Here is a 13,684-nt window from a genome sequence, read left to right as displayed (position 1 = left end):
CCTTACCCAGTGTCAACTCACCTTTGAGCTTCAGCCTACCACCTACACTACGGATCGCCGCAAGATTGCCTTTGTGATCACCTTATTAGCTGGTAAGGCGCGAGCCTGGGCTACTGCTATCTGGCAAAGACAGGGACCTGAGTGCTTTGATTTCCAGCTGTTTTCTGAAGAGATGCTTCGGGTCTTCGATCAGGCAGACATCAGTACCGACGCAGCCCGAAAGCTCATGTCCATCCGGCAAGGAGGAAGCGTCGCAGATTACGCCATCTCGTTCCGAACACTCGCAGCAGTAAGTGGATGGAACGAGACTGCCCTGGTGTCAGCCTTCCACCATGGTCTGTCTGACCCCATCAAGGACGGTCTGGCCTCTATTGGATGCCCAAGTGACCTCGAAACCCTCATCTCACATGCTATTCGTCTGGACAACAGGATGAGAGAACGCCACCAAGCCTTGAGCCCCCCCAGCCTCCCTACCTCTACCTGGAGACCGTCTACCTCCTTCAGTGACTGTCCAGAACCCATGCAAGTGGGTCGTACTCGCCTCTCCGCATCTGAGAGGGAGCGCAGAAGGAGGGACAAGTGCTGCATCTACTGTGGCAAGCCTGGTCACTTCCGAGCATCATGTCCCGAACTCTTGGGAAAAGGACCGCCCCGTCCAGCCGAGGGAGGGTTGTGACGGGGCCTACCCTCTCTCCCGGACTCCCTGGCCAAGGAATCTACATCCCGGTCTCCATCTCCTGGGGTGAGTCTGTCCACTCTTGTCAAGCTTTGATAGACTCAGGGGCGGCTGGGAACTTTATGGATATTCACTTCGCCCAAAGCATCAATATACCTACTGCACCTCTTGAAGTCCCTCTGTCTGTGTCTGCCCTCGATGGCCAAGCGTTAGGTGATGGAAGAGTCACTCAAGTTACTTCTCCAGTCTTCCTCCAGTCTCAAGGTCACAAGGAAGAAATATCCCTGCACCTGATTCCTTCACCTGAGTTCCCAGTTATTCTAGGCCTTCCTTGGCTTATTCGCCACAACCCTCGCATAGACTGGGTAACAAGCCAGGTTGTGGAATGGGGCCCTGCATGCCATGCCTCTTGTCTGCTCTCTAGCTCTCCTGTGTCTCCTGCCGAGCCCCCTGATCTCACCGAGTTATCTCAAGTTCCCACAGAGTACTGGGATCTCAAGGAAGTATTCAGCAAGAGCAGGGCCGCCGTTCTTCCTCCGCACCGGGCCTACGACTGTGCCATCGACTTGCTCCCTGGGACTACCCCTCCTCGTGGCAGACTGTTTTCACTCTCTCAGCCAGAACGCAAGGCCATGGAGGAATACCTCAAAGATGCCCTGGTCTCTGGGTTTATTCGACCCTCCACTTCACCTGCTGGAGCCGGCTTCTTCTTTGTCGGCAAGAAGGATGGGGGGCTCCGACCATGTATTGATTACAGGGGCCTGAATAAGATCACTGTGCGCAACCGATATCCCCTTCCGCTGATGTCCACAGCTTTCGACCTGCTCCAAGGCGCCACCGTCTTCACCAAGTTGGACCTACGGAACGCATACCACCTCATCCGTATCCGACAGGGAGACGAGTGGAAGACTGCCTTTAACACCCCGTCTGGGCACTACGAATACCAGGTGATGCCCTTCGGACTCACCAACGCACCAGCTGTTTTTCAGGCCCTAATCAACGACGTCTTAAGGGACATGATTAACCTATACGTTTTTGTCTACCTCGACGACATCCTTATCTTTTCCAAGACCGTGCAGGAGCACCGCCACCATGTCCGCCAGGTTCTCCAGAGGCTGCTACAGAACAATCTGTTCGCCAAGGCCCAGAAATGCGAATTTCATGTTCCCGAGGTCTCCTTTCTGGGATTTATTGTACGGACAGGCCAACTCCAAATGGACCCTGCCAAGACCCTGGCCGTCCGGGATTGGCCTACTCCCAAGTCCGTTAAGGAGGTTCAGCGGTTCTTAGGATTCGCTAACTTCTACCGCAAGTTCATCAGGAACTTCAGTTCTGTGGCAGCACCCATGTCTGACCTCACCAAAGGGACAGGTGGATCTTATGGCTGGTCTCCTCAGGCAGAAAAGGCGTTCAAAGACCTCAAGGACCGCTTCTGCACGGCACCCATTCTGGTTCTCCCGGACACCTCCCAACCATTCATCGTGGAGGTGGACGCCTCGGACAGTGGTGTCGGCGCGGTGCTCTCTCAACGTTCGGAAGGAAAGCTGCACCCCTGCGCTTACTTCTCCCACCGCCTGAGTCCTGCTGAGTCCCGGTACGATGTGGGGGATCGAGAACTGCTAGCGGTCAAACTGGCCCTTGAGGAGTGGAGGCACTGGCTGGAGGGAGCACAACATCCATTCCTGGTTTGGACTGACCACAAGAACCTGGAGTACCTCCAGCAAGCCAAGAGACTGAACCCTCGACAGGCTAGGTGGGCCCTGTTTTTCAGTCGGTTTGACTTCACCCTCTCATACCGCCCCGGCTCCAAGAACACCAAACCTGACGCACTGTCCAGACTGTTCTCTGCCACTAACAGGGAGAATGAAGTCGGGCCTATTATCCCTGTGTCCCGGATTGTGGCCCCTGTCCGCTGGGGTATTGAGGAGGCTGTCCGACGAGCCCAACGCCAGGACCCCGGTCCTGGGACGGGGCCACCAGGCCTCTTGTACGTCCCACATCAAGCCCGGGCCAAGGTTCTCCAGTGGGGTCACTCTTCCCCTCTCACCGCCCACCCGGGAGCTCGGAGGACCCTGGACTTCCTGAAAAGACGCTTCTGGTGGCCTAACATGGAGAAGGAAGTAAGGTCATTTGTCCTGTCCTGTGAGGTTTGCACCAGAACCAAGAACCCACGACAGCGTCCCCAGGGTCTCCTGCATCCTCTGACCATTCCCCGGCGTCCCTGGTCCCACGTGGCAGTCGACTTTATCACGGGTCTCCCTGAGTCACAAGGTAACACGGGCATTTTGGTCTTAGTTGACAGATTCTCCAAGGCCTGCCGCTTCATACCACTGTGCAAACTCCCCTCTGCTCTTGAAACTGCGAAACTTTTGTTTAATCATGTCTTCCGAGTCTTTGGTCTTCCACAGGACATCGTCTCAGACCGAGGGCCCCAGTTCTCCTCCCGAGTGTGGCACGGGTTCTGCAAGGTCATCGGAGCCACTGCCAGCCTCTCCTCTGGGTTTCACCCACAGTCCAATGGTCAGACGGAGAGGCTCAACCAGGACCTGGAAACCACCCTGCGAGGCCTGGCTATGGATAACCCGACATCGTGGAGCACCTGACTGCCATGGGCGGAGTACGCCCACAACACCCTGCAGTCATCGGCCACCAAGCTGTCGCCATTCCAGTGCCAATTCGGGTTCCAGCCACCTCTGTTCCCGGACCAGGAGGAGGACGCGGGGGTGCCCTCGGTCAACCAATATGTGAGACGGTGTCGCAAGACCTGGAGCAAGGTCAGGAAGACCCTCATACAGACCTCCAGAACCAACCAGACTCAGGCCAACCGCCATAGAAGACCTGCACACGCTTTCCGCCCTGGGCAGCGTGTTTGGCTGTCCACTAAGGACCTTCCACTGCGGGTGGAGAACCGCAAGCTTGCTCCTCGCTACATTGGCCCCTTCAAGGTGGTGCGCAGGGTGAACCCTGTCTCCTACCGGCTCCAGTTGCCCCAGACTCTGAGGATCAACCCCACTTTCCATGTTTCCCTGTTACGGCCCGTACTGACGTCTACGTATGCCCCTGCCCCTAGGAACCCCCCACCCCCCCGCATCTTCCAGGGGCAGACTGTGTTCACTGTGAATCGCCTGCTTGACTCCCGCCGGGTCCGCGGCGGGTTGCAATATCTGGTGGACTGGGAGGGCTATGGTCCTGAGGAGCGCTGCTGGGTTCCTGCTCGGGATGTCCTTGATAAAGAACTATGTCGGGACTTCCATTCGGCCCATCCGGATCGCCCTGGGAACGTCAGGAGACGCTCCTAGAGGGGGGGGTCCTGTTAGGACTAGGACTGTTTTGGCCTCTAGAGGCCGCTGTTATTTCCTTTTCATGTCGTGTTCATTTTGGCCTCTAGAGGCCGCCACTGTTCCTGTGTTTTGAGTTTGTGTTAATTGCCTAATTATCTTCACCTGTGTCCTTAATTAGTTTGTCTATTTATACCCCTGAGTTCAGTCCTCTTGTCACGGAGTCTTTGTGCTGTTATGTTTATCTCCAGTTTCCTTTGTACTGTGTTTTTTGATCTTCTTAGCTTTTGTATTTTTGCACTTTGCTTTTCTTTTGGATTATACTCTTTGGTTTTTTTTTTGTCTTTTGTTTTGCCCTGTATATAGTGTATATAGTTTAAATAAACCTTTTGATTCTTTTTCTACTTCCGCCTCACGCCTCTGCATTTGAGTCATCCCCCTGGTGGCCTAGTGGGGGTTTGCTGGATTATCACACCAACAAACCAGGTTCGAATCCCAGCAAAACCCTAACACATATATATATATATATATATATATTAGTGCTGTCAAGCGATTAAAATATTTAATCGCGATTAATGTCGCGACTGTCATAGTTAACTCGCGATTAATCGCAATTTAATCGCACATTTTTGTCACATGAAAAACCATTGTAATTCTCTTATCAGCATAAAAAAAATGAATGGGCTTGCTCACCGTTCGAACTACGGGGGTACTCGGGGGATCCGAGATCCCCTGAAACAGACATGAGATCCCTTGAAAACATGACTTGGGAAATGTTGGGGGGTCTCTAAAATATTGTCAAAATGATGTTTATTGACATAGCAATCGTGTGTAACGGGAAGCATTTGCATATCCGAAGTGAGCGCGCGATGGAGAGCCGCGCTCTGAGACAAGCGCAAGCACCCCCCCAAGGGAATAAAGGGACCCCCCGAAAATATCGGCATAGTTTGAATACTGGTTGTACCAATGTTTTTTTTTTTTTTTATTGCAGAGCATAACACGTCTTCTCACAGCCACTGCAAAGTGGGGCTGGAGCCGCCGATGGGAAAACGAAACCTAAGCCGAGCACCGTGGCTCTTCGGGGGAGGGCAGAGGACTCTGGCTGTGTGGGGCGTGGCATCATGTCACAGAGCGTTAATCTCGCGATAAAAAAATTATCGCCGTTAAAATTGAGTCAAGTTAACGCGTTAATAACGCGACATTTTTGACAGCACTAATATATATATATATATATATATATATATATATATATATATATAGCGATGTTTTTGTTTGGTGGTGTGCCGTGGGATTTTTCAAATGTAAAATATGTGCCGTGGCTCAAGAAAGGTTGGGAAACACTGGCTTAGGCTACATCCACATTAACACGTTTTAGTTTTAAAACATATCACATTTGCTCTGTTTACGGCTGGCATCCACACTACTCTGGAGTTTTCAAGCCCCTAAAATGGAGACTTTTGCAAATGCTGCTAGCCCCATTTTAGTTTGCAAACACTGGGGTTGTGTTTTAGTGTTGATAGGTGAAAACAGATTTATTTGGAAATGACAGTGCAGACACCCATGTTTGCTTCCTGATTGGGTCTTATGACATATCCTTCCCTGATTCACCACACTCCTATCACATGGCCCTTCACAGAAGAAAACAAATGGCATCAGCTGTTTATACCAGCAAATGTATGCCCAGTGTCGGTGAATGGTCATGTGCATTTTCAGGCGTGTTAATATGGACGGAGATTATTTCTGATCCAGAGCTAAAACGCTTGTCTGGATGGAGATCATTTTCACTTGAAAATGAAAATGTATTAGTCTGAATGTAGCCTTACCCTAATTAGTAGTCTACTCCTTAATGAATTCATATATAAAAGAATAATGAGGCTATAGAAATAACTGAAGTCAAATGTTTGTAAAATTAGCCTACTTATAAATCATTCTTTCTACACTTGTCACCGACAGACAGACAGAAGCAGTATGTGAATGCTTTCACTCCTTTAATGCAGTGTTTAAACAATACAAATTTTGATGTTTATTCAGATGTTCATCAGTTTCTGTGTTTGTTTGTTTCATTCTTTCTCTCTTTACTGCATGGGTACCGAACTAGTAACGTTACCATTCTACCATACCAGGCACCACACCTAACCCAAAATTTTGGTACCAAACCAACCCTATTAGGTAGGAGATCAGTTGTCTGTGTATGTGTGTGTGTCAGAGGGGGTGTCGATACAATATCAGTGTGTTTCGATACAAGTGCGAGTCAAATGAAATTAGGTGGAAAGACCTTCCAGCTTAAACGAAGAAATGCAACAGATGGTGCATCAATACATTAATAATAATAATAATAATAATAATAATAATAATAATAATATCCAAGCTTGTGACACATTTGCAATAAACAATGCAAAATCTAATAATTAAGGTTTCATTTTACTTACCATTGTGTAAACTAACTAACTAACTAACTAACTAACTAACTAACTAATATATATATATATATATATATATATATATATATATATATATATATATATATATATATATATATATATATATATATATATATATATATATACACACACACTGTGTGTGTGTTTTCTTTCTTGATATCAAAAATGCTGAGTAAACATACTCATAAATTGCATTTAAGCTTATATGAGACTCTTCACATTTAAGCTGTTTTTTTTTCCATTATTTTGTCCACCCCCTGTATGTGATGGTTTTAAGGACTTTCATGAACTAATAAACATGCTAAATAGCACCATGGTGTTAGGGTACCTGCAGTGAACAGTCACAGGGCCACTAGAGGGTGGAGCCTGTTTCCTCACTTCCTCCACTTCTTGGACCAATTGTAAAAGAGGTGGGGCTTTATCTGGAGTTTTCTGATCTGGCCATGATGTGTACCAGTAGTGCCTGAGACTGCGCTCCTCACCTTCATGCTAGACATGCGCACACACACACACACATCTATGCCAACATTATTTAGGAAGTGCAACAGGAGACAAACAGAAAGATTCTGTAAAAAAAAAAAAGTAATGTTTTATTTCTTATTTCAACTTTTTTTTCTTTTTCAAACAAAAGGTTTGATGAAGCAGAGATTTTTAAATAAAATATTACTTTCAAAATTATTTGCATCCTTACATTTAAATATTTTTGTGGTGCCTACCCAATACTGAACAACCATAAGCCACTTCCTGTAATGTCTAACATTTTGAAGACATGGCTAGAAGGATCTATACTCAGAATAATTTATTTCCTTTATATTCTCAGAATTGTGCAAATGGACTTTTCTCTTCAAATAAGAGGACAGTTTTCAGTGTTCAAATCTGGAGAAATTAATGGTAATTCCAAAATGTTTATTTTAACATGTCACCTGGAACTTATTGCACTCAACTGAAGCCCAACTGCCTTAAGATATGATGTGTTGTGCAATCTTATATTCAGCTCTTCAAAGTTGTAAAGAATGGTTATATGAGTGAGCCTTCCCATCAGCTCAAGCTAGTCTGGCCATTCTCCACTGATGTTTGTCATCAAAAAGGCTTTTCTGCCCACAAATCTGCCAGTCACTGGATGTTTTTTTTTTTTTTTATACACACACATACACACACACACATATATATAATTTATTTATTTATAACACGTGTGTGTGTGTGTGTGTGTGTGTGTGTGTGTGTGTGTCAGTAAGCCTGCTGTTGACACTCGAACTACAAACATGGACACTCAAGACTACAATTCCCAAGACTCACAGCGCCCTCTGTCTCCTGGAAATTAACTACAGCTGACACTCATTTCCTCAGTTAGCCCCCTCCTATATAAACCACTCTCACTCTCGACTCCAATGTGAGGAAGGGGTGCTGGTGGGGGAGGATGGCTGAGAGGAGTGGAGGACGTGGTGGCATGCAGGTGGTTGGTGGCAGCTGGGCTGGGAATGGTCAGGAGGTAGGAAGTGATGCGTCAGGCAGTGAGGTGGAAAATGAGGGTATGGATGTTAGCGGGAGGTTTGAAACTGACAGTTTGGTAAATCTGGAAGGTCCATGGAGTACATCAGGAACTAAACGCAAAATCGGGAAGGGGCACAGTACTGCTGATGGTGAGAAAAAGGCAAAAGTTGATAGTAAAGTTGTGGAGTACAAAGTACTTGTGAAGTTGCTAAAGGAAGGTGCCAATTTCGACGAATGGAGTCCATCTCTGCTTACCGTCGCGTTACAAAAGGAGTTTGGGGAGGTGAGCGCAAAGAAAATAAGAAGTGGGCTATTAATCATGTGCAAAAATGAAGAACAGCAAAAGCGCGCATTCACGGTGAAAAAGTTAAATGGCCATAGAGTTCAGTGTACAGTGGCACATGATAAGAAGCTGGTGAGAGGGGTAATCTCAGGTATCCCATTAGCTGAATCTGTGGATATTATCAAATCTAATATCAGAAATGTCAAGGTTAAGGAGGCTAAGAGGTTGAAAACCAAACGAGATGGAGCACTTACGGATAGCCTATCTATCGTGTTAACTTTTGATGAACCCCTACTCCCCAGGAGGGTGTTTATTGGATTCATGAGCTATGAAGTGAGGTTGTATGTCCCACCTCCCCTCAGATGTTTTAAATGTCAGCGGTTTGGGCATGTTGCGGCGGTTTGCAAAGGGAAACAGAGGTGTAGTAAATGTAGTGAAGAACACGAGTATGGTCAATGTAATAAGGATGCAAAACTAAAGTGTTGTAACTGTGGGGGTGAATAGGGTATTAGGCAGAAAAAGAAATTTACCAGTCAAAAATAATATTTTATATAATCCTGATAAGCGCCGCAGGTGCGAAGACGAGCGCCGCAGGCGCGAAGTCCCTCTAGGGGGGTCTGGGGGCATGCCCCCCCAGAAAATTTTTGAAATTTAGACTTCATTTCCTGCATTCTAGGACATTTTCAGGGTGAAATGGCGTGTAATTTTTGATCAGAAATATTGCATATTTTTACTTTGTATTTTTTTCAGTTTCACTCCTGAATGTATCAGATGTATGTATGGTGTTTGATTTGGTAACAAAAGTGAAAAGAAAATAAACAACAATGAATTGTATATAATCTTTTGATCTAGTTACAGTATTTAATAAAAAAAAAACCAACAGTATTCTATTTTACCATACCCCAATGAACCCCCCTTGTTAATCAATGTATCACACATACCTTTTCTGTCTTTTTGTGGAAAAACGAATCAGTTTTTGTCACATTCAATTTGGGGCGTTTGTTGGGATTCATCTTGATCCAGAAGAGTGAGTCAGCAAAAAAAAATGCGGTTCTCCCGCCAAGAAAGAGGAAACTACAACGCAGGGTGTTTGGCAATTTTCGACCAATCAGAATTCGCGATTTATTCAGTCCGCATGTTACAAGATTCAGTGCGGGCCAAAATGGCGGAAACGATGAAATATTCTGATTTTTCATTTCAAGTTTTCAGTATTTTTCGTATTAAACTGTGTTTCTTACGATTTGTAAATGATGGCGGAACCACACACGGACTGGTCATCGGGAGTAGCGGGAGTTTTCCCAGTGGGCCGGTGGTTCAGTGTGGGCCAGCGGAGAAAAAAAAAAAAAAAAAAACAGTTGCGCGCTGGCCTTTAATATGATAAGCAATGTTAACAGTTTCTTTAACAAACTGTTAACATTGCTTATCATATTAAAGGCCAGCGCGCAACTGTAATAAGCAATGTTAACAGTTTGTTAAAGAAACTGTTAACATTGCTTATCATATTAAAGGCCAGCGCGCAACTGTTTGTTTTTTTTTTTCTCCGCAGGCCCACGCTGAACCACCAGCCCACCGGGAAAACTCCCGCTACTCCCGATGGCCAGTCCGTGTGTGGGCGGAACATAACTGGATTTATCGGATGACATGTGGGAGTATTCATGTGCGAAAATTTTCGGCATTATCGTCCGTTTCAGTATCCGTCTGTGTGTATACTTGCCCGTTGAAATCGGCAATCGCCCGTCAAATTTACGGGTGGACGGGTCTCTGCCTAATACCTTAGGGGTGAACACAGTTCAGCCTACGGTGGGTGTGAAGTGAATAAAAGGATACGAGAGGTACAGAGAGTTAAAGTCACTCATGGCATAACTTATGCAGAAGCGACGAAGGCTGTCAGGAAGGTGGAAACAGAACCAGTTGAGAGAACCAGAGTAAGTGAACAATGTAGGAAATGCGAAGTTATCAAGGAAGAGATGCTTATTGTACCTAAAAACGACTTTGTGTTATTTATGGCTTATGCTATCAACTGTGCAGCCCAAACTGATAGCCGAACTAAGAAAATCCAATACGTAGTTAAAGGAGCTAGTAAGTTCCTAGGTATTCATATGCAGTGGGAAGCGGTCAGAGATGCTCTAAATCTGACTGATGACATACCTCGAGCTCAAGGATGTGGTGGTACTGGATAATGGGTATTGTCATTCTGCAATGGAATGCATGGAGTCTAATACAAAATGGACAAGAGTTTAAGAAATATGTTGATGAGCTCAGTGTGAAACCCAGTGTTATTTGCATCCAAGAAACCTGGCTGATTCCTAAGCTTGACTTCTGTATTAAAGGATACTCGTCAGTTAGGAGAGACAGAGATTATGGTAGGGGTGGGGGAGTTATGACATTTATACGAACAGACACTCAGTATAGGGAGGTCAAAAGAGGGAAAGAATTAGAATATGTAAATGATAGAGGTCTGGATAAGGAAAGAATCTATAGAAATTATTAATTTCTACAACCCATGTCAGCAATTACGATTGAGTCAGTTGGAGGAAATTTGGGAGGATACAAAAGGGAGAGTGATATGGTGTGGTGACTTTAATGCACACAGCTCATTATGGGGAGATAAGAGTGATGGTAATGGGTATGTAATTCTAGAATTTATGGATAGGGAAGAATTGGTATGTCTAAATGATGGGTCAGGCACTAGAATGGATATAGCAAGAGGGACAGAGTCTGCAATTGACTTAACGCTGGTTACAGCAACATTGGCAGACAAGTGTGGGTGGGAAGTGCTGAGAGCTAATGCAGTGGGCAGTGACCACTTCCCAATTAAAATTGAAGTGGGAATGAAGCAAGTGGTTCACAGTGAGAGGTGGATTCTGGGAAAAGCTGACTGGGAAAAATTTAGAGAGGTCAGTGATGCTCTACTGTCCCTAGTAGATACAAATGGAGATGTAGAAGAGTTGTGTTTACAGATTAGTGCTGGCATAGTCGGAGGAGCTACAGCAGCAATCCCTAAAACGAAACCTGGGAGCCTAGGTAGGATTGTCCCTTGGTGGACTAACGAATGTAGAATGGCAATTAAAGCGCAAAATAAAGCGTTTAGAGTGTTGAAGAGAACTCATAATTTTCAGAATCTGGTTTTGTTTAAAAAGGCCCAGGCAAATGTGAGGAGAACCATCAGACAGGCCAAGAAAGATTGTTGGAGAAAGTTCTGCGATTCGATAGGGCAGGATACACCAGTGGGGAAAGTATGGGGTATGATAAAGAGGATTAAGGGGAGTGGGAAGCAATATGGATACCCTGGATTGTTAGATGGGGATACTGTAATTACAACCGACATTGGAAAAGCAGAGATTATAGCCCAAACGCTGAGCAAAGTTCATAGCTCTGAAAACCTCTCCCAACAGGAAAGGATGGCAAGAGATGAGATGGTACAGAATCATCAGCTGGAAAGTGTGAGAACAGAGGACAGTACGGATGTGATAGGATGGGAAGTGAGTGCACTGTTCACTATTACTGAACTGAATAAAGTTCTTAGGAAGTTAGGCAACTCCTCTCCTGGGGGGGGATAGGATATGCTACTCCATGTTGAGAAATCTAACAGATAAGGGAAAAGAAGTGCTATTGGCACTCTATAATAAAATTTGGACAGAGGGAGTAATTCCAAAAGCATGGAAAGAGTCCATCATTATTCCTATTAGGAAACCTGGCAAAGACCCGCAAGTCCCAATAGGCCAATAGCTCTAACCTCACAGATGGGAAAGACTATGGAGAAAATGATAAATGACAGAATGAGCTATATAATTGAGTCGAAAGGTTTGATACAGGGCTACCAGAGTGGATTCAGAAGGGGCAGAAGCACAATGGACCCATTAGTGGTCCTAGAGGACGCTATACGGAGAGCGCAGGCAAACAGGGAGAATGTTGTAGCTGTGTTCTTTGATATTGAGAGAGCCTATGACATGATGTGGAAAGAGGGCCTGCTGATTAAGCTGCAAAAAATGGGGTTTAAGGGGAGAACGTTTATCTGGATCAGGGAGTTCCTAACAGCCAGAACCATTAAGGTTAGGATAAATGGTGTATTTAGTCAGAGCTATGCAACTGAAAATGGCATTCCACAAGGAAGCATAGTCAGCCCCCTGTTGTTTGCCATAATGATAAATGGGATTTTTAGCGAAGTAGAGAACCATGTGGAGGTTGCCCTATACGCTGATGATGGTGCCCTGTGGAAAAGAGGGAGAAATCTTGACTTTGTGGGCAGGAAAATTCAGCAGGCAGTCACTGCGGTGGAGACATGGGCCATTCGATGGGGCTTCAGAATCTCTGTGCAAAAAACAAAAACAATGATCTTTACTAGAAAGAAGGTGGTGGAAGACATTAAAATTGCAATATCTGGTCTAGAACTGGAAAGGGTTAACTCTTTTAAGTATTTGGGCATGTGGCTAGACCAAAAGCTGTCATGGGCACTGCATATTGATAGTATGTTGGAAAGATGTAAAAAAGTCCTTAATGTGATGCGATGCCTATGTGGTACAGATTGGGGAGCAAATAGACTTGCCTTGAGGTCAATATACACTGGCCTAATAAGGTCTGTACTGGATTATGGTAGTTTCATTTATGGCTCAGCAGCCAATACTGTTAGGGTTTTGCTGGGATTCGAACCTGGTTCGTTGGTGTGATAATCCAGCAAACCCCCACTAGGCCACCAGGGGGATGACTCAAATGCAGAGGCGTGAGGCGGAAGTAGAAAAAGAATCAAAAGGTTTATTTAAACTATATACACTATATACAGGGCAAAACAAAAGACAAAAAAAAAACCAAAGAGTATAATCCAAAAGAAAAGCAAAGTGCAAAAATACAAAAGCTAAGAAGATCAAAAAACACAGTACAAAGGAAACTGGAGATAAACATAACAGCACAAAGACTCCGTGACAAGAGGACTGAACTCAGGGGTATAAATAGACAAACTAATTAAGGACACAGGTGAAGATAATTAGGCAATTAACACAAACACAAGACACAGGAACAGTGGCGGCCTCTAGAGGCCAAAATAAACACGACATGAAAAGGAAATAACAGCGGCCTCTAGAGGCCAAAACAGTCCTAGTCCTAACAGGACCCCCCCCTCTAGGAGCGTCTCCTGACGTTCCCAGGGCGATCCGGATGGGCCGAATGGAAGTCCCGACATAGTTCTTTATCAAGGACATCCCGAGCAGGAACCCAGCAGCGCTCCTCAGGACCATAGCCCTCCCAGTCCACCAGATATTGCAACCCGCCGCGGACCCGGCGGGAGTCAAGCAGGCGATTCACAGTGAACACAGTCTGCCCCTGGAAGATGCGGGGGGGTGGGGGGTTCCTAGGGGCAGGGGCATACGTAGACGTCAGTACGGGCCGTAACAGGGAAACATGGAAAGTGGGGTTGATCCTCAGAGTCCGGGGCAACTGGAGCCGGTAGGAGACAGGGTTCACCCTGCGCACCACCTTGAAGGGGCCAATGTAGCGAGGAGCAAGCTTGCGGTTCTCCACC

The 13,684-nt window shown here is 45.9% G+C and overlaps 1 protein-coding gene across 1 annotated transcript in view; it reads right to left on the bottom strand.

Annotated features, from left to right (window-relative positions):
- ptpn5 (protein tyrosine phosphatase non-receptor type 5) overlaps positions 1-13,684 on the bottom strand; it is a 418,366-nt gene that overhangs the window by 103,206 nt on the left and 301,476 nt on the right. Inside the window, exon 10 of the mRNA XM_060911789.1 lies at positions 6,724-6,884. Within this exon, the coding sequence (XP_060767772.1) occupies positions 6,724-6,884 (161 nt within the window). The remainder of the gene's footprint in view (positions 1-6,723; positions 6,885-13,684) is intronic.

This window comes from Neoarius graeffei, chromosome 27, assembly GCF_027579695.1.
Source record: "Neoarius graeffei isolate fNeoGra1 chromosome 27, fNeoGra1.pri, whole genome shotgun sequence".
NCBI lineage: Eukaryota > Metazoa > Chordata > Actinopteri > Siluriformes > Ariidae > Neoarius > Neoarius graeffei.
This window is presented reverse-complemented; position numbering and strand designations above follow the sequence as displayed.